The 21,361-nt window shown below is 38.7% G+C and overlaps 1 protein-coding gene and 1 long non-coding RNA gene across 2 annotated transcripts; one reads left to right on the top strand and one right to left on the bottom strand.

The window, feature by feature from the left end:
• Positions 1-1,945: 1,945 nt before the first annotated feature.
• LOC103472697 (uncharacterized) lies at positions 1,946-19,269 on the bottom strand. The gene is made up of 2 exons (XR_014089675.1): positions 19,166-19,269; positions 1,946-5,819 (listed from the first exon to the last, which is right to left on the bottom strand). It is a non-coding gene; the product is annotated as an uncharacterized LOC103472697 (long non-coding RNA).
• dpm3 (dolichyl-phosphate mannosyltransferase subunit 3, regulatory) lies at positions 18,873-20,652 on the top strand. The gene is made up of 2 exons (XM_008422496.2): positions 18,873-18,989; positions 19,193-20,652. The coding sequence occupies exon 2, from the start codon at positions 19,218-19,220 to the stop codon at positions 19,494-19,496; it is 279 nt and encodes a 92-aa protein (XP_008420718.1). The 5' UTR covers positions 18,873-18,989; positions 19,193-19,217; the 3' UTR covers positions 19,497-20,652.
• Positions 20,653-21,361: the final 709 nt, after the last annotated feature.

Below are 21,361 nucleotides of genomic sequence, written 5' to 3'. Positions count from 1 at the left end.
ACCTATACCTTTCTGACTTAGATATCTTGACCTAGTGCATCCAGCAGGATAGGTGAAGAAATAATTGCAGCGCAATTGCTTTACGGTTGGAAATCCGTCCAATATAATTGTTTTTTTTTTCACTATCCTGTAGCCTGGAGTCGAAGAACTTTGAGCTTTGCATTTTGCGCTTCACTTATTGCAATTCTCAGAAACCCCCCTAAAAACAGTCATCCTCATACAAATTTAAAGCACTGTGCCAAAAAACACAGCTTATTTCTTGTCTTTTGGATATCAAAAACAAACCATGAGGCCTTAAAAGTTAGAAAAACAACAAAACCTGCCATTCCAGTAATTGAGGTGCATGTCAGACGTCAGCATAAGGAATGGCTACTTGAAAACGCTGCTCGTCTAAACTTGCCCAGTTTAACAGCAGTCAGATCAACAGTTTGAAGGCTTAAAACAGCTCCAACTGTGGCAACCACGGCAGGACGAGGACACGAGGTTTAACGTGATGAGAACGATAAAAAATCTGCAAGAAAATACTGTTAGAGAACAGCAGCTAAAAGTGGCACATTCGGATCAGCAAGTCGATTTTTACCCATGTGATACTCTAGAAATGCCAGGAAAATGTAATTTCTGCCTATTGCAAACATGTGGAGTTTGATAAAAGCTACTGAGATTTTAACTGGTCGTTAAAATGCTCCACGGAGGATCTGCTGTAAAACAAAAGGCCCCAGTACCCACCGCTAAGCACAGAGGGGAATCTGCTGCTGTGGGTTTGTTTCTCTTTAAAAGAATCTTTGTGTAATCTATGTCATCCTGAAATCTGTCAAATACCAGGAATTTTGAATAAATCTTGGCGGAAACTTCCAGAAATTTGAAAATGGATCAACATTGTGTCTTTTAAGTAGATAATAATCCAACTTATGCAATCAAAACAAAACACAAATGTATGCTTCACCAGGCAAAAATAAATAAATAAATAAAATCAACATTCTCCCGCGGCCATAATAACAGCACTCAGGCCTAAATGTTGTTGATAACTCATTTTTTTACCAATGGTTTGGTAAAAAAAAAAAAAAAGAAAAAATAAGAAAGCATAAGACGAGGAACAATCTGGAGAACTTTGAATTATCAAACATCCCTCTTTGTAAATACTTAAATTTTAATAAATGCAATAGAACAAGAGCATGTGCTTTATTTCATTCTCCAATCATCTGTTTGCATGCTGCAGCACCTGAGCCTTGGCTACAAAGGCAGGCGATGGTACATTAGGCACATCAGTAATGGAAAATACGAAAGCCATTAGTCTACTCTGTATGTTCAGATCAGTTATCCCTCAATATTTTCTCAGTATTTGTGACAAGTGAACAATCCAGTCCTAAACCACTGACCCATGCGCTGCGGGGACAAAGTCTGACATCCTGTAGCTTATTCTCACAGTAAATCTATGAACCTCATCTGAATTATAATCTTTATTCTGTTATGCAACACTTTCTGTCCTGGGAAGTCTTGTCCTTTTTCCACAAAAACGGCAGTGCCGCTAAATGGAGTTATAAATATGAGATCCCCGCTGGCATGAGTTTGAAACCAGCTTGTTAGAGAGAGTTCTCCAACACCTCACGGAGAACCAAATTAGGGAATATGTGAAGGAAGCAGAGAGCCAGACATTCGTAGAACGAATGCCAAGACATTAGTCCAATCTGGCAACATGTGCTGTTTAGCATTAAAGCCACATGTCAGATCGTAACCTGCCTTTTCCTTCCTATTTGTGACTCTCAAGTAACACTAAACTGTGTTGTCTGTCATGCTCTAAAGTTAGATCTCTTCACAGAAACACGCCAATAACTTTTTAAACCACACCTTGCTGGTTCTACGTTAGACCACTTTTCCTATAGAATTGCCTTAATCTATCGCTGGACACATTTAACAAGATGTCTAAAACATTCTCTGGAGATTATGGTTCTTTTTTTACATGAATCCATCACCCAGTTGCAGTAGAAATGTTGGCTGCACGTACTGTACATGATGTAAATCTCCTGTTCCACCACACCCCAAAGGGTCTCTTTTGGATTGAGATCAACGGAGTACAGAGAATTTATCGTCATGTTCAAGAAAACTCTCTGAGATGATTTGAGCTTTGTGACATGATGTATTATCCTGCTGGAAGTGGCCATTAAAGACGGGTACACCGTGGTACAGTCCATGGACTATTCTCACATTACGATGTACAGAGTCAGCATGAGATCCATCTATGTTTTCACCAAGTTCTGACCCAATCATCTAAATCACTGGTGTCAAATTCATTTTCATTTTGGGCCATATTCATTTTGAGATCTGAAAAAGCCGATTTTGCCATAATGTATTGTCAGAAGCCGTTACCAATGCATAAATATACATTAATAGCCATCTCTGCATTTAATAAGTACTTTTTAAAATGACACGAGTGTAATTTGAATGTATACAGATAAAAACTGCTTTTATCTGAAAAAGAAAACAATGTTTAAGGAAGCAACTGTTATCTTGAATGCTCTACGATGGGCCAGATTTGGCCATCAGGCCTCGAGTGTCAAACTCGATCACTTAGATCGAGTTTGACACTCGATCTAAATGATACAGCTGTAATCAAGACTTATTGGACCGGACAGCTTTTTTTCCAATCTGCTATTGTCAAATTTAGTAAATTCTAGTACTGGTTTTATATACTTGGCTGACAAGCGCAGCACTTTTGTGAACTTTTGTAGTGCACATATGTTGCACATACAGTAGCTGATATGTTGGGGTTTTTATTAGCTACTTTTGCCCCCCCCCCACTTTTTTTTGCCACTTTCTGAAAATATGAGAGATGTTTGTGTGTTAATCCCAGTAGATGAACAGTTTATCCGACTCGCTGAACAACACAGAACTAATTTGGCTGTTTGTCTCTGAGGGTTTGGAGCCCTGAATGCTGTAAAATACTTGGTTGATTTTAATGACCTGTAATTACAAGGCTCCTGTAGGACTTGGTTAACTGATTGAAAAGCTCATTCAAGCATTTAAATCAGCAGTAACACATCTAAAACTCATAAAACAGTGATCTAATAGACACAGAGCTGCCTGACCTTGGTTTCAGATGCCCCCTACTGGCTGACCACTAGAATAAGACGGCAAAGAACTTAAACATGCTTCAGATTCCTTCAAATGTCGAAATGTTTGGTCTCTCCTGACAGGAAATGAAAGGAATTCTCCAGATATCAAAAAACAACACACCCATTTATGAGATTGTTGCTCAATGAAATGACCCTGGGTGAAGAGTGATGAAGAGTGAAAGTCCATCTGCTTTCGATAGAGATATTAGCACACCTCACATATGCAGGCACTTAGCATTCCTTATGTAAATGTAATGTAAATCACTGGAGTTTACCTTTTATGAGCTTCAATATGAAAATGCACATATGTCCCTAATTGGACCCATATTCATGAGAAAGCTGTATGGGAATTGGGGTTTGCCTGATCCACAAAGGAAGGATAAAAATTGAAAAAAAAGAAAAAGAAAATTTAAAGAAAGCCCTAACACAAGCCAAGGTTTTCTTTTAATGTTCTTACACACGTAGATAAAAATACCGCTGTTTAAAAAGTGGGTTTCAACTCTGATCCCCTATGATATAGAAGAACTGGAATGTACTATAAGGCCTGAATACTGTACCGCACAACCCCCCCATGCGCTCGCTGCACCTCTCTTCTTTATTCCAAATCTGTAACAGATTGGGTTTAGTCTGACTGGAGGTATGCAGCCACAACACCACATGTAGGGGTCTCCATAATCCCCTCTGCCGGGTATTAGAGCTCACAGCATGGGCATTCCTTTAAAGACCTTGCAGGAATTACCAACACGTAATCTCCACGATCATCATTTAGTTTATTTTTTATGGTTGTCTACTGCGGGGCGGAGGTGGGGGTTCATCTGTCGCTTGTAGGGAACTGTGTGGGACGATGTGTGGTGCCATCTGGCGAACACACAGGGCAAACCGATGGAGTCTTCTAACCCAAGTATCCTAAACAACATAAAGCTAAACCACATGTTTCAAAGACCTGATCTGGTTGCTGAGTGAAGTATGCGGTTCCTATAGCCCTGAGGTGGAATACATTGTTTATGGGGGGGGTTGTGCTGAGTCAAAACCATCATCATGGATCTCTGTGATAAAAGGCCTGGAGTATAAACAGCCAGTGGAATAGAAAGAAATCGTTACTGCATGCTTGTGAGGAAAGCTGGATTTGACAAATGTTATCTAATTTTTTATTTTTTTTTGCAGAAGAAGCATGTTGAGAATAAATAACCCACTACTGCAGCTTTGTAGTGCTTTTGTGTTTCTGTCACACTTTAATGTTTTAGATCAACTCAATCACCACGTCTTAGAGCTCTACCAGGCTTCAAGCTCTATTAAAGTTATATGAAATGACTTAGATAGAACTTGTCTGACAACATGAAGTAGGCTAAGAAAGGGGTTCCCAAACTTTTCCATGCCATGGTCCCACAAACAGCACTAGCTTCTGGTTAGGGAAGCACTTACAAAAAACCAAAACAAAACAAAAACAAACAGCCATTTGTTGGCAATAAATTCTATTTTTCTGGCGTTTCAGAAACACCAAAATCAGAAAACTTCTGAATGTAACACCTAGCAACCCCGGCGCAGCTCCACACATCACCTAACCACCCAAGCAGAGTAAAAAAAAAAAATCTCTTTCCCATCGATCACAAACATTTGATGATAGCTTATGTTGCCAAAAGGGGCACAACCAGTTATTAAGCTTAGGGGGCAATTACATTTTTAGAAGGGGCCAGGCTGGTTTGGACAACCATAGATTTCCCCCATAATAAATGAAACAATGATTCCAAAACTGGCTGCATTTGTCCGATTTTAAAATGTGTTTGATGACCTGAAACATGAGAGTGTGACAAACACAGAATAAATCTGCGAAAGGTCAGACACTTTCTCACAGCGCTGCAAATGAAATGTATATCCGCATGTGGAGATTAATTTCTTTCAGCGGGTTTGCTGATATTCCTCTTCCAGATGTGGTCGGAGCCAAAAACATTCGCTTCACTTTCTTCAACATCGTTTCACCCTGGAGAGATCAATAATTTACAACCTCCTGCTTTTATCCCATTGATAATCTGAATGGATGTAGAAAGGGAAAAATCAATCAGCTAAATGCTGGCTAAGCGGATTTGAGTGGCAGAGCGGGGGCCGTCGTCCCCCCGCTGTAATAAATGAGGGGTGGCAGAGCCCATATGGACACACAGTCGACTATGAAGACTCAACCCTAATTCAGTCTAACATTTATAGAGCGATGGCCTTGCCTGTACTGTGTTTGATTTGTGTGTTTTCTTTCCTCCGTTTAATGACGCAACATATTATGCAATAAAATTGTGTAAGAACATTCGGTGGGTCTGATAAAGATTTTTGTCTAACATTTGGGAATAAACTGCAACAGATTTCAAATAAAGTGTTGCATAACAGATTTGTAGCACTGACACGTCTGTCTTTTTTAGAGTTATCATCATCTGGAGTAAGCACAAATATTTAAGCTTTGATGGTACGATGAAAGAAAAAGAAAAACAACAAATGGTCCAATTTGGATGTGGACATTAAAAAGATCTGCTTTTTATCAGACCTAAATGACCTGAGAAAACATAAAAATCAGTTTACAAATTACAACTTAATTAATTAAGAAAGACTTACCTAACCTTGTGAAAAAGTAATTTCCCTGAAAACCTAGTCACTGGTTCTCCTGCCTTTGGCTCCAAAAACTCCCCTCAAGCCTCTGTGGTAGCTGGCAGCGAGTGTTTCCCATTGCTGTAAAGGAATGAATATGTAAATACTGTTTTTTGTTCAGCAACATTGCAAGGTTTTCAAGCATGAACAGTCTGATTTAAGCACAGACTTTGACTAGGTCACTTTAAAACAATTATTGCAACCTTTAAACCACTCAGAGGTGGATAAATCCAAGTGAATATTTGGTCTGCTTTGGTTTTTGCCTTAGAGTTATCCCATGAATGCCATTTTTTTCTTATTGCTAACCAATGAACTCTGACCCTACTTCATATTGTCAGACGGTTCTATTTGGGAAATATTTGAATTCCACATTATTGCAGCTATTTTGTGTAGGACATTAGAAAAGCAGCAACTTAAACCTCTTGGGAACCATTGATTTAAACACTGTATTGTGCTTGAGATACTTTTATTAATTTTTGCAGAGTAGCAACCGTTTATTAAGGACCTAACAACTGCAGGGTGTGAGTTGAGTCATTTATTTCAGAGGGCATTGCTTAAATCTTGGCAGTTAAAAGATACCATAGCAAAATTTAGAGCAGTGAGTCATTAGCTGTCAGTGTCTGATGAGCCTGAGAAAAGCTTAAGCTCTTGTGGCTTATAATTGACTTGTGAATAGGAAGAAGCAGCCATTCACAAGAAAACCACATTCAAACGCAATACTTCTGTATACGTGACTAACATCCAAACCAAAATAAAATATTTTCCTCTTTTTTTTTTTTTTTTGAACCAGTGAGTGACCAGTACAGCCAGGCATATTTTAGAGCTCGTTTTCCATCCACTGAATCTGCCAGTTTTGTCATTTGCTAACAATTACCAGTTGCTAATTAGGCAGCTTTAGGTCTTGTAAATGCAGTTCAAATACAGATATCCTTTCTTTTCACACTTTAAATTTCTCATTTAACAACCAACCACCCAGTTTTAATAGGATTTAATCTAGGTCAGGTCATCGGGGTGATCACATTAGACGTCTGTGTAGCTACTCTAAGCAGTTAAGTACTTGGAAGCGTGCGATGGAGCATTGTGCTGCATAAATATAATATTACTGAATTATTTTTCGCTGCACCACAGCTTAGAAAAGTATTAGCGAAAGAAAAACATCCAACCCTGACCTCAGTGATTATGCATTAAGCACCCGCCGCTTCTCCCTCTAAATATTTCCTAGTATATAGGAGATCGTACAGTTTCTACAAACGCTCACTGCATTGGAAAAATATTCAACATGGCTCCTACTGACAGCTATGAGACGTAAAGAATCACAAACTAATTGAATGATTCAATAAATGTTGCTGATCTCAATAATCCTTGCAATCTACTAAAAAAAAAGTTTGGACTATAAATTTTAGGATCTTAACAGAAATGATGTATCCTGAAAAACATTTACAAAACACCTCTAGAAATTTTAAAGCATGGACGGCTGATTGTTGTTGGGAGGAAGATGAATCTGTAAATCTCTTGCAACACGAACTGGAGTCAACAGTCTGGTTGTAAATCAACAGGTTTGTACAAACAGTGATGGCTTGTACAAGGATTGCATTTTCAATTGCACCGTTACAGGCTAATTTATTAGGTACAAACAGTTAATCAATCAATTATATGACAGCAATTCAATCTATTTAGACTTCAGCAAGACTCTTCTTGCTTAAGTTGCGAGTCATTGCATGAATCAGTGGTTTAGGCTTGTGTTATGTTTTGAGAGACATATTTTGTAGCACACTTTGGAAACATAAAGTATGAATTAGGTATTATTTGCTGCTGTACATCTCCGTCTCTTTGCGGTCACATTGTAGCAATTTATGTGTCATGTCACTAAGTGAAAACATCTCAAACTGGTTTCTTGAACGCGTCAATGAGCTCATTGTTCCCCAACAGCCTCCTCAGTCAATAGATCTCAGTCCAACGAAGATTATTTGGGATCTGGACGAACAGGAGATTTAAACTGTGACTGTGCAGCTGACAAATCTGCAGCAACGGCATGACGCTACGTCAACGTGGACCCAAATCTCTGGGGAATATTTCTCACACTTTGCTAAATCTGCGTCGTAAAAATGTAAAGCTGTTATGAAGGCAAAAAGGGAATTCAGTCTGGTAGAAGAAAAGTGTACCTAATGAAGTGGCCTTGCATTTCTGCATTAAGGTATAATATTTGAGAGCAATGTAATATAACAGATAATCATTTACATTTCCTACAAAACACTTGCCTATTTAGTTTAGTATTGAACAGGTAAAAATTTCAATAGGTAAAAATTGAACAGGTAATTTTTACCTGATCAAATGAAAATGAACAACATTATTTTCATTTGTCTTTTTACTGTTAAACAGGTAAAAATACTAATTTTTGACCCTTAAGTACTTTTGACTTGAGATATTTGGGCAATGTGAAAAAAAGTTGGGAAATATTCTCCTGTTTAGGGTAAAGACACTGAATTAACAGAATGTTGCTTTTACGTATTTTACTTTATAATGAAAGTAAAATACGTAAAAGCAAGCATTCCAAGATTTTTTAAGTGTCGGGTTTCACTGCGTCAGAAATTAATGCACTGGATCAACTCTGTGAAGCGGCATAATGTTGTTTTCCCTAAAACTAACAAAGTAGTATTAGTTCTAACTGATAAATTATGTTACCTTGCTCCAACTAAGCCAACCAAAGCAAACACGAAGTGAAACAATAAGCAGAATGTAAAAACGCAGCAAAAGGAAATGAGGAATCAGAAATAACATTCCGGTGTGATCTCACTTTCGGTTTGTGTCAATTTTGCAACTTTTCTCTACCTTGTTGTTTGGTTATTTACAGATTCTGGTCTGAAGTTTCACGTTGCTCTTTAAAATCTCAGCATTAGCTCAGGAGAACAGAGGTTTTTTTTCTGTGCCTAAATGCCTCCCTCCCCCCAATAAACTGCAATCAGCATCTAAAACTGCCATTTTGTATTTTCTTATTGATGATCTGAAACATTCAAGTTTGGCAACAAAGCAAAAACAACAAAAAAAGATCTGTTGGGGGGGGGGGGGGGGGGGGCAAACACTTTCTCATGACAGATGTCTAACCCTCCGCAGTTCTGTTTAAGTTGGAGGAGGTCAGTTTCTCTTTTCCAGGCATTAATTTTTTTTTTGTCTCACAGGTGCATTTATTATTGAATTATAGGAGTGCAGGTTGCACCTGCTTGCAGTAAAGTCAACCATTTAAACTGCTCAAGGCCTGAGATGTGGGGTGACAACGTTCAGCTGGTGTTTGCAGTCTGTCTGTTTGAGACTGACAGTTTACATTAAACTAATTATTATGATTATATTAACACAGGTTGTTCATCTCCTATGAATGACTCAAAGCATGCAGCTGTAAAACCACTAAACACAGCGCTGTTTTGGTTTATTTGGCTTAGTTGGAGAATGAACGCAGCTTTGCTCAATAACTCAAAATAGAGAGAAGACTTTCACAATAAATCGTCCACCTGTTTGCATTATTAATCGCAGTATTTTGCGTCAGCTGTGTGTGAGGTGGATCAAGCTGTAAAGCGTTTGGTCCTGCCGTTTTAGCACCACAGACATGTCTGCTCGGTAACTTAACGTTCAGTGTTATGACGCCCATAAAAACCGAGGTGTGGAAAAGCATTTTAGGAAGACTAACAACCTAAAATTCTTTGGGACAAATGGTGTGAGCAGGTGTGGGGGCCGCAGCCTGCATGATCAGAAACCATAACTCTGCATTGGGCTTCGTGTACTAAATGGCACATCCATTCAGTCTATCAGGATGCACCGCATGTTGAGCGGTTTCCCACCGTGGTCAAACACTCCGAGCTGGACCTCAATATTCCCTTGCACAGTTAAAATCCTTTGTAAGTAAAAAGGAAAGTCAGATCTGCGCGTCATTAAGGGATCTGTAAACCACAGGTTTCCTGGACAGCTCTGTCAAGACCAGCTGTGCATACATCAGAAGCTGAATGATATGTGTACACTGGTGAAGACAGCGGAGAGAAGGAAGGATAAAGGAATAAAAGCAAAGAGAAGGACACGTGACAAAGAACATGTCCTTAAAAAGCATTAAAATCACACGACCATTTTAATAAATTGCTACATATACAAATCTAAGTGTATCTTATTTGGATTTTATTATAAGATATTGCATAACTATAAAGTGGAAGAAAGTTTCCAAAATGAAAAAAGTTTTCCAAAATGTGCTATCCATGTGTAACAAAGCACTATTGTACAGATTATTAATATTCACTGTTCATATTGTACAGAATCTTACATCTTACATTCTACATTTTATAGCATTTTTATATTTTATTTTATTTTGTTTTTTATTTTTATTGGTAACTTGATCTGTGTGTATGTGTATGTGTATGCTGCAACTGCACAATCATTTCCTGTCTGGGATGAATAAAGTATTTCTATTCTATTCTATTCTATTCTATTCTAATCAGCCACCAGGTTCCTTCAGTAGTCGCCTAATTGTTAAGTAGAGTCTAGATGTGTGTAATTTAGTATCAGTTTTAGCGTCAGTGGTTCTCTGCAGGCCTCAAAGGTTAGTCAGAGAACACTGACGAGCAGATGGGATCAGAACGACTAAGCAACACTGCAGACAATTCAAGTTCACATTTTGTACTTCCATTTGAGTCTATACTCACCCAGCCATTTTTTGTTGCAACAAGTTCGTGTTTTTTGGTGTCTGGAAAATTTGCCATTCAATAACCTTCTAAAAAGCCTTCTAAACAAGCACTGCCCCTCACCTTCTAGCCCGAGTGAAGCCCAGACCTGTTACCTAGCAACCCCTCAGAAGTTCCGCCGATCACCTAGCAACCCCTGAGAAGTTCCACCAATCACCTAGCAACCCAGCACATTTTCTCAGCTGGTTTTACTGTATGGGCTGTATAAGGACTGCTGGAAAAGATAGGATTTTGTTTGTTTTGTTGTTGACTTACTATTCAGAAATCACTTCCTACATTCTTGCTGGTTGAGCAGGAGGCTTTACTTCCACTTTTCAAAGACGTACATTGGCGTAAGTGAGCGTAAATGTTGAGTTGGGGGGAGGAAAGAATGTGCAGCAGCCTTCACGCATTTAAAGTTACAAGAATCCCTAAATCAGCTCATTCTGAAAGGAGCTCAAAGTAGGCACAACTGAGCAGACTGAGATTGATTTTGTGGAAAAAAATGTGGGGGCCATGGTCTGTAAACCCATCTAAAGCATAATAGGTCACATTAAACCTCAAGCCAATAGTAAATCTGGTAGGTGAATCTGTTGATAGAACTACTGTTAATAGTGGATTCCACCATCCTGCCTTTATAACTGAGCAGAAAGAACTGAACCATTGTTGAAACAAAGCCATAGAGTCCTCTTTGCAAAAAAAAAAACCATGAGGGGGACACATTGGTCAGATGCTATGAAATTTGAGACGCTGGTCAGAGTTGATGTGAAGATGAGCTCAGCTAAATATAGAGTGATCCAGAAGAAAAGCTGTTTGAGGGTGAAAAAGAGTTGGAACTAGTCAGGGATTCACCTTCTTGCAGGGCCGTTACCCAGAACCTAAAGTCAGACCTACAATGGGATGTTTTCGATTAAAACATCCCATCCCATTCATCTCTGATCTCCGTCCAGTCTGACTAAGGTGGAGTCGTTTTGCAAGGAAGAACTGGCAAAAACATCAGTTTCTACATGTCCAAAGCTAGAAAAGGGTTACCACAAAACACTTGCAGATGTAGTTGCAGCAAAAGACTAAGTATAGTAGACTAGTCAACACTTAGTCTACAGAGTATTGACTAAGAAGTGTTTCATGCAAAGTCATGTTTTTATATAAAAATACAATTCAAAAACATGTTTTATAAAATTACACACTGGTATAACATGGTTTATCACATAAAATCGCAACAAACTGTCAAATTTGCAGTTATGATGCGACATAAAATCTCAAGGCTGGTGAACACTTTTCAATGTCACAGAACATGAAGTGGGAGTTGGGAAGTTGTAACCAATCTCTGAAAAGAAAGTTGGACGGTGTGTCTAAAGTATACCGGCTTAATAAGCGGATCTGTTACCATGTCAACAGCTCTCAGCAGCTCGGCATGGCTGCTTCATCTGTCCTTCCTCACCTTCCAGATGCTGCTTTCCCAGTAAAGAGGTGAAAGGTCGCCAGGTGCTTCAAAAAGCCATAGAGTCAAATTTCTAAGATGTTGAGCAGTTGTTGTGTTTGGGTGAAGCTAGCGTAATGTTGATGCAGTGTGCTTAGAGCCCACACAGACAGAACATCATAAATCCATGCTGATCATGGCTATTAGCAATCAACGGCTATCTGGGTTAGCCAAAATCTGCTTTTATGGCATTAAATACTTGCCTTCAAAAATCCATAATCCCAGAATCCTTTGCCTTTAACACATTAGCATCAATTCAGTAAATCAGTATTTAGTCTGCGCAGTAAATCCACAACAGACCAGTTTTTATTCATAGCTGGTTTTTAGGGACTTTGTTACAATTATTCTGTCAAAACTAGCATTCAAGGCATTCAAGATACAACTAATAATTTTTGTTGGAGGTAGTTAAAATGCTTCTTTAGGTAAATAATGTTTCCCCTTATTATTATAAGATAGATGATTTAAATACCAAATAAAACAGGTTGCCACTGATTTTCTGGACATGCTGAACAATTTAAATGACCATATGTGTGCTGAATGTGTGGCACTGCTATTGTATTTCTACAACTGGTGCTCAAATGTAGCAGTTCTGACCTTATACGAACATTATTTTATTTCACTCAACATTATGCAAACGCTTTGTGCTGATGAAGACTCACTCACCTCAGCATGCAGGAATCTTAAAGAGAAGCTACTGGCATGATTTACTCTGAATAATTCTGAAAATATTCATCAAACCTCACCATAGTGGCAGCACTGTAGAAAACGAGAAAAACACCTGCAATGATAAACAGAAATGAATGGATGGAAAATTTCAATAAGCTAGCATTCCTGACAAGCATTCCTGTGTCTGGTAGTAACGAAACGACCTATGAGAAAGCCTTATGTTAAACCTATACTGGTTGTCTACAAAGACACTTTGACTTTATGTATACCAATAATCAATCAGTAATCATTACCAATAATAACTTGGTTAACTTTGTTGGACTAGAATTAATCTGGAGAAAACATTTAAGAAAGATTTGGCAATAAAACACTGAATACAACATTTTGAACTTTGACTAGTTTTATATATTTGTCTGTCAAACATTCATATTTAAAAGGGCAGTATTGTGTTTTTGAGCCCGATAGTTTCATTTTATAGCACAATAAAGTAACTATGTCACCTTCAGTTGTCATAAAAATGCTGTATATGACAAACATGACATAAAAGAAACTTGACTTTGCAATTTAGCACCTTGAAATTGGGTTACTGTCTCTTTAAGAAACTCCTGTTCTTTCCAGATGTCATCATATCAACATTCCTCTATCAAGTGTTTCCAAATTTTTGTTGGAACATTTGACTGAGAAGTAATTAGCTCAGCAGATACGCAGTTCCACCAGGTGTTTGCTAATTGCTGCTGCTAGTTTGAAGGAGCTTAGTGGGGGTGGGCTGCTCTGTGAGGTGGAGGCTCGACTTGTACAAACCCAAATGATTGCCTAAAGAGATTCAATAATTTCTCAAACATGCATGAAAGAATCACAGTAACACTCCAGGTATGTTTAAGATGAGGGAAAACATTATATCATTATGTAAAGCCCCTTTAATATTTTCAATGTAGTGCAAGACTGAATCTTTTTACTTTTCTGCTCTGAAAAATAGCTGCCAATTTCTGTTATTTTCTGCCACTAGAAATCACATTTAATTCACTGGCATCTCTCAGAATTGAGTGCATCTGTTCCATTATTGTGATGAACATTTACGACTGCGAAACAGATTTCCCCGCTTTGCCCCATCACCATCCATTATGCAAACCGGCGATGAGGTCAGTTTATTAAGTCTAGACATGCAGCCCTCCATCATCCGCCCCTTGCAGTGCAAACTGCAGTGACCCATATTAATACATTTGTGATCAATATTTATTCTGGTCTAGAATGCAGATTTAGACGGTGAAGGAAATTGTGCCGTCCACTTTAAAATGTCCCAGGGGTACTTTCATGGCCATGCACCAATTAGTTTTACTGTCAATAACAGTAATGCTGCGGGACACTGTGTTTCTGGGTGAGAGGAGAGAACAGATAGAGGAAGGAGGGAGACATGGTGAAGTGCACGCCTCATTGTTAAGGACTTGTTACACTGACAAGAAGGATTTGATCAGACATAGATGTACACTTATTGTTGGCCGGGATTGCCGTTGAAGGGCTTGTGTCATGGGGCAAAACCGCACAACCCTTGAAGATAATGAGTAATGACGTCTTATAAAGGTCAACAAACAAAGCAGCAGCCGGGAAAACACAGGCCATGTGATGAGATTCATTAGGACGGCAGCGGGAGCCGGCTGGAAGAGGATGAGGGGGCAAATTCCTCCGCTGCTTCCCCGATGAAACAGGTGTGTTTCTATAAGGAGGGCAATGTGGGGAACAAAAGTGCTGCTCTCATGTGAGCCAGGCTGGTCACACGTGACTACATTCTGACCTTTGAGTAACCCTGGATTTCATTAAGTAGGTCCTAAGTAGCATACGCGTCCCACAGCTATTATCGCAGCAATTTAATGTTGACTGTGGCTGTCACTAAATGATCCCGGGTTGAGGATGTTTATCAGCTGTGTGAGAAGTTTCAGAGGGTTTTCAATGCCGATTCAGCTGCGCAAACATGTTCTTGCTTCTGGAAGAGCATCTAATAAAATATTTCAATAAACGACACAAAGAGTGTCATTTTAAGATGGCATTTTTTTATTCCGAGCGTCACAAGTCCTTGTCTCTTTAAAGAAAGAATGAAAAACACATTTGATCCCTTTAACTCAGATCTAATGACAACACACAGCTTTGGTTTCCAGTTCAGGAAACAGAGGGTTCCTGTTTTTCACTCCAAGCTCTATTGTTATCCTAAACACAAGTTCTCGTTCTCTTTTTTTTTTTTCTCCATACATTTCACATGCTAAACAGCTATCACTTACCCACATCTTGGTCCCTACATAAGTATTCAGAAGCACCACCTTCTTATCAGAACCTTTACTTTCCTAATATTGACAAATCTACAGAGATAAAGTCAACAGAAACCTCCATCAGTACTTTTCCTGTCTTATCTGCCCTTCTAATCCATTTGTCTGCTTGAAATCAATATCTGCGTTTTGATGAACCATAGAATTATGTAAACTGAAATTACGAAAATATTTCACTTAAAAGGAAACAGAAAAAATAAATAAATTAAAAGAAAAACACTTTTTGATGAAAAGGATAAGGTGGTTTTTCAGCCATTGAAAGTCACGTCACGTGATCAACAGCCGGATGTTACTACTGGGAAAAACGCCAAAGAAAACAACAGGAAGTAGTAGGAGGATGAAGATTTTTTTTTTTTAGGTTTTTTAGGTGTACTTAGCTTCACTGGAACTCTCACAGCATCGAACAGTTCATAAAAAGTTGTGTGTCATTTGAACATGTTGAATCATAACTTCTCTTAAGTGTAAGGGTCTTGTTGTTATTGATATTAGCACAATGGAAAACATTAAGAGGCCACTGCAAAATTATCAGTTTATCTGATTTTGCTCTTTGCATTTATATGTTTGAGTAAAATGAGCATTGCTCTTTTATTCTATGAACTACTGACAACATGTCTTCGAAATTTCAAGCAAAAATGTTGCATTTATTTGCAGAAAATGAGAAATGGTCAAAATAACGAAAAAGATTCAGTGCTTCCAGACCTCATATACTGCAAAGAAAACAAGTCCATATTCAGTTAGAAACAATAATACAAATGTTTTAACCTAGGAAGATTTCATAAATCTATATTTGGTGGAATAATCAGGAGGTTTTCACTGGGGTTCAGTGCAGTGGACTCTTAGTTTTTTCCAGAGCTGTATGAACAAAGATTTGTTCACATGGAAATGCAGCTAGTCTCTTTTCTGTTCCTGGTCTTGGGGTTCATGAGTCGCCTAACTGCTTTGTTTTCTCACCAACTGTGTCTGTTTTCTTGTTTTTGTCAGATTTGAATGCATTTCTGTGGGAACCAAAGGTGATGTGACTATGTTGCTGTGGTGCTAAAGGTGTTTGATGGGACTGAAGTCTGGATAAGCAACAGCTGGATTTAATGCACCATTAAGGTCATCTGTTGTTCAGGCTGCACCTGCAAATCCCCTGATTTCACCCCCCATATCGAGCCCCCTCCCCTGTCTGCTCCGCTCCCCTCTCCTCTTTCCTTCACACACTCACTCACCCTTTCTTTTCATTGCTGTTCCTCTCAGCTTTCCTTCTCTTGTCCTGTCAGCCGTGAACGCCTCTCCCTCCCCTACTGTTTCTGCTTTCTGTCTTTTAATAATAATAATAATAAAAAAAAAATCAGCTGCCACTGCATCGGTCTCTTTATTCTACATCCCCTCCCCCTCCTTCCCTCCTGTTTTGTTTTACTCCTGCGCGCCTCCCTCTCATTGTCTCTCTCTGTCTCATTTTCTCAGTTTCGGGCCCCTCCCGCTCGCAGGCTGTCGTGTTGTGTCTGCCAGGCCTTCTCGGCCGGAGCGCAGGTTTCCTGAGTACTGGAACGGAACAAGAGCTGGCAGGGAGACGCACTGAGAAAAGCCAGCTCGGCCGTTCCCACTGAACGTCACACATGCTCGGCCTCCTGCTTGCCGGACCCAGCACACGCAGTGATGGATGCAATGATCCTGCGTGTCACGGGTGATCCCACCTGGATGCAATTTATCTTGTCAGGGCAGCAGAGGAGGCTGACCTTGACAGTGTGATATGTTCCATATCCCACATAATGACATGGAGCAAGTGTGTAACATGTTGAATGCATTAATTCTCCATTTCTTTCCCACAACTTCAGCTGAAAAGTTGGGCATGGACGTTAATAATGTAAGTAATAAGAGCAATAACTAAACAAAAACTTCCAATACCCAACTTTCTAAGTAGCTTTCCATTTTTATTTAAGTGGAATAATTAGTGATCAGTTTCTTACAATGTGAGGCCATCATTAGGAAAATGTTCACTCAGGTAGTTCACTGCAGTATAACAAAGAACAGATTATATCTAGGTCTGTGGCTATTTAATAATTTTACAAGTGTATAATCTTTTAAATATTTCCTTGATTACTTAAGTTAGTGGACAAACACACATCAAGAAAATCCTAAAGTTTTGTTAATGAACATCTTTTGTAAGAACTTTGGAAACTCACATGTACATCCCTACACACAATTTACAATATGTAATTCATTCTTGGATGGAGTAACTTTATTGATTATAAGAACTAATTATTTGGTGCTTTGCCAAAGTACAAAAGCCCCTTAAACATTTTTAAACTGAGTTTGTCCTGTCTAAGTGCATCGGTGTGCACATTGATAATCCCAAACTTTTTATCTGTGTTCCTTTGCAAAGAGTAAAATCATTTGAGTTTCTGCCTTTTGATAGAAAGGCTGAAACTTGTCAAGGTTGTTTAAACATGATCTGATTTTCTCTCTGGATATCTCTGGGTCACCAACGCCAGACTGCACAAAGTTGTGAGGCACCTTTTAAAACCTGCTCATTTGAAGTTTCTATAAATCATCTCTTTGCTACACAAGGTGAATCACGACTCGGGTAGCTCAGATAATAAAGACTGGATGTTTATTCAGGCATTTCAACTGTTCAAGAATTAGAAACGCTGCTACAAATCTGAGTAGATCTATAAAAACACTAACCAAGATCATCTCTTGCGTTATTGTCGTGTAGTTTATGTCAGAAACGAATCATAACTTCTTAGTATTGCCAGATTTCTGCAGCACTACAAGCTGTTTTCCTGTCATGCCCTTTAAAGTCTGAGTAAACAGAAGAAATAGACTCTACCCCTCTGGCAGACGTACAGAATGTCCCTCACACTATTAACACTAATGCAGACAAACATAAACACCCCTGTCCTAAGAATAACTCCCCATTTTCTCTCCAAAGAATGATGTTTATTTCTCAGTGGCTGCTCAGCTTGCCGCTCTGCCCGGCTCACTGAATGATGTTTATATCTCCTCCAAATCCTGATTCCACCCTGGAGAAATCTGTGCCCTTCTGCACCTGGACAGTTTACCACCCTGAATGAACAGGCAGAGACTCAGATCAAAGAACAGAGCTTCCCGCAGACCCCTAATTATATTGTTGTTGGATTTCTTTCTGAGAAAAAAAAAGAAGGACATTAGCCTTCATGGATGGTTTTTACGATTTGCTAATGGTACCTAATTTTGAAAATGGCTTTTGTAAAGCAAGAGGGTCACGTTGAGAAAAATTAGAGGTCTTATGTAGGGTGCCTTGTTAAAGATGCAGTCGAAACCAGCTGTCTTCTTTCTCGCAGCTGACTGGGTGCGGCTGTTGATATTACATCAGTGGTAAAATTAGCACAGCAGCAATGACTGTCTGACATCTGCTCTCAAAGGTCTCTCTGATGCTCATTAACGTTACCAAAAAAGGATAAAAAAAATAAATAATAAATATGTAAACACCTGTGATATATAAAGAAATAAATTCCTTTAATTTTCAAAAATAATATAAAAATCACCTCGGGAGTTTTTCAGGAGTCCAGGCAATAAGTTTAAATCTGGTCTAGTTTGCATGAAAATATTATAATAAAACAAAAAGAGTGTCATAAAAAGGAAATGAATGGGTAAATATATAAAATTCATTATATTTTATAATAAATTATTTTAATTTATCATGCTATATTTGAAATAACAATAATATTAATCTCTCTCTGATGAACACAATGACCACCTATTGTGTAATTGTGTTTGAAAAAAACCCTCGAAATTTATTTTACCTATAACCTTCTTTATATTAAAATTGTAACAATTACCATTTATCCTTCTTTTGCTTTCTTTATATTAAAAATTGTAACAATTACCATTTATCTTAAAATAGCTGTAGATACAGAAACATCTACGTAATCTTTCTTTTATCATTTCTTTATGTTATTTAAAGTTTATGTGTTTGTATATTCATTTTTCTTACCGATAATTTAGATTAAAATCTCATTACTTGTGGCCCGTTTAGAGCAACGTATTCGTCACTGCATTTCCCATAAGGCGTCGCGGAGTGCGACGTCATTATTCTGCGCAGAGCTGAGGTGGCGTTTGATAGAAGGTAATCACACTAGACTTCTCTTTAAAACGTTAATAACTTCCAGTGATATTGAAGCTCTAAATTTATTTTCATTACATTAATATTTTTTTGGTTTAGCCTGTTTCAGCTGTTCAGCTTCTTTGTTGTTGTCTTAAAAGCGTATTGTATCTCCATAAGTGGATGCGTTGCTACGTTACCGTGCTAACAGTTCGTCTCCCTGTCAGGCTCTTCGTTGCTGAAATATCCATCATGACTAAACTCCTGCAGTGGCTTTTCGGGGTCTCGTTACTGGGCGCTGTGTGGGCTCTGGTCGCTTTCGACCTGCTGGAACTGAGCCTTCCCCGGACCTACAGGGAGGTGGCCTGGCCCATGCCGCTCTACCTGCTGGTTTCGTTCGGCTGCTACTCCCTGGCTACGGTGGGCTACCGGGTGGCCACCTTTAACGACTGCGACGAGGCGGCCAGGGAACTGCAGGAGCAGATCAAGGAAGCCAAAGAGGACCTGAGGAAAAAGGGGTTAAAGATGTAGGACAATTATAAGGAACTTTTTAGAGACTGAATGGAGGGACAACTTGCAAAGCGGGATGTTTATAAAATCTGTTGCTTTTTGGATGATCATGGAGCTTCGTTGTAGTCAGCAGGTGCGACCAGAACATTAATTTGAATAAGACATCAAATATTTCTGGTCAATATCACGTTTTTTCCGCTTGACAGTTAGATTGTGTTGACTGACTGAGAACTTTTGTGAGACACACACCCATGAACTCATGAACTTGAGCATTATTTTGAGCTGCATTATTTTGTAAAATTAATTCATTTTCAATATATTTTGTCACCTAAGCAACAGCTTGTCCTGGTCATTTTTTTGTAGCTACTTTGTTTTAAAACTTTACATAATTAAGATAAAGTATATTCTCCTGAGACCCTGTCCACATTCTTCTGATGACAACACAAAAGGCATAAAGAAACCATTCACGGTTCTTTTGAATATGCCTGTTTGCAATTTTTAACAGTTGCACTAATTGGAGTTTTCCTGGCCAATACCAATTTCAGTGTTTTGTTTTCTCATTAAAATGTTCATTGGTTCATTGGTTAGTTTTTTTTATTTAAGAACTAATACATAAAAAAGAACACACTGGCCCGGTTTTAAAGGCAAACAAACTAGATGGTGCCTCCATGTTTTGTGTCGAATCATGTGATTTTTTTTTAGAGTCAAAATAACTGTTAAAGGACATGCTGCTGGGTAGTTAGAAACTACTCAGCCGGTAACACTCTATTAGTTTTGATAGATTTAATTAATAGGGACCAATAATTCTGTGTTGTGAATATTATTGTAATTAGTGTGCATTTCCTCAATATTTTTGGTTGGATTGTGTCCCTCACATGCTAAATACATCATCGAACGTTTGCAGTATGTTATTAAAAGCCTGATAAATGGAAACCAAAGGTTACAAGTAAACACTGGATCTCACAGGAATTTCCTGGATTCTTGTTTCTGTCAGCTCCGAAATCATCCAATTTAAATGTGGAACTTAGTTGTTCTGTATTTGTCAAAAGCTGAATTCTTGTCAGAGCAGATGAACTTGGATTTTACCTGTGAAGAAGTGTACATTCCTCTGTGCCGTACGTGAAATGAGGCCCTGAGGCATTGCTGCGGATTAATTAAACAGGAGTTTATTTTCTCAGGTGGTGTCCCTTTGTGGGTTTGCAAGATCTGATAATTTGGTGTTTTGCTAAAGTATGAGCCCCTCTTGAACTTTTCCTCTTTTTATGTTACAACCACAAACTTTAGTGGGTTTAATTGGTTTTTTTATGTTTAAGACCAAAACCAAGTGGCATGAAAGTAAGAGAAAAAGATCAAACTATGAAAGGTGCAGGATGTTTGTATTCAGTTTTCCTGACTAAATTATCTTTATTATCTTTTGTATCTTTATTGTAGCCCTGGTTGTATTTTGGTATTCAAGGATTACTCTGTATTTGGCTCCGTCCATCTTTCCATCAACTTAACCAGCTTTCCTGTTAAGTACCTAATTTTTAAATGGCTTTAGTAGAGCCATTTTCAAAATTGGCTTTACTAAAGCCAATTTAGAGAAAGGTACCTCCTCAGCATGATGCTGCCACCTCCGTGTTCCGTAGTTTAGGCTACAGTCTCAGTTTTGTGGAAGTATAAGGCGCTGCTGCTTCTTGCTCCCTTTTGAGCACTTTTTGTTTTACGGCCTTCCCCTTTACGATTCTGTGCTGCTTCGTGTTGATTTCTCACAAATTCCCAGCAACGTACGTTGACGTTTCTGCTTCCAACGTGGCAAAACGTGGAGTAGTTCAACAGGCATCGGTCATTCTGCGATTCACTTTATGTTCGGGCGAATGAGAATGAATTCGACTATGAAACCCGTG

Source organism: Poecilia reticulata, chromosome 11 (assembly GCF_904066995.2).
Source record: "Poecilia reticulata chromosome 11, P_reticulata-male-v2, whole genome shotgun sequence".
Classification (NCBI taxonomy): Eukaryota; Metazoa; Chordata; class Actinopteri; order Cyprinodontiformes; family Poeciliidae; genus Poecilia; species Poecilia reticulata.
Note: the sequence above shows the minus strand (reverse complement) of the source record. Positions and strands in the feature narration are given on the sequence as shown.

What these genes read in the sequence shown, in the direction of transcription:
- dpm3 (XM_008422496.2), top strand. Translation starts at nt 19,218, where the DNA reads ATGACTAAACTCCTGCAGTGGCTTTTCGGGGTCTCGTTACTGGGCGCT.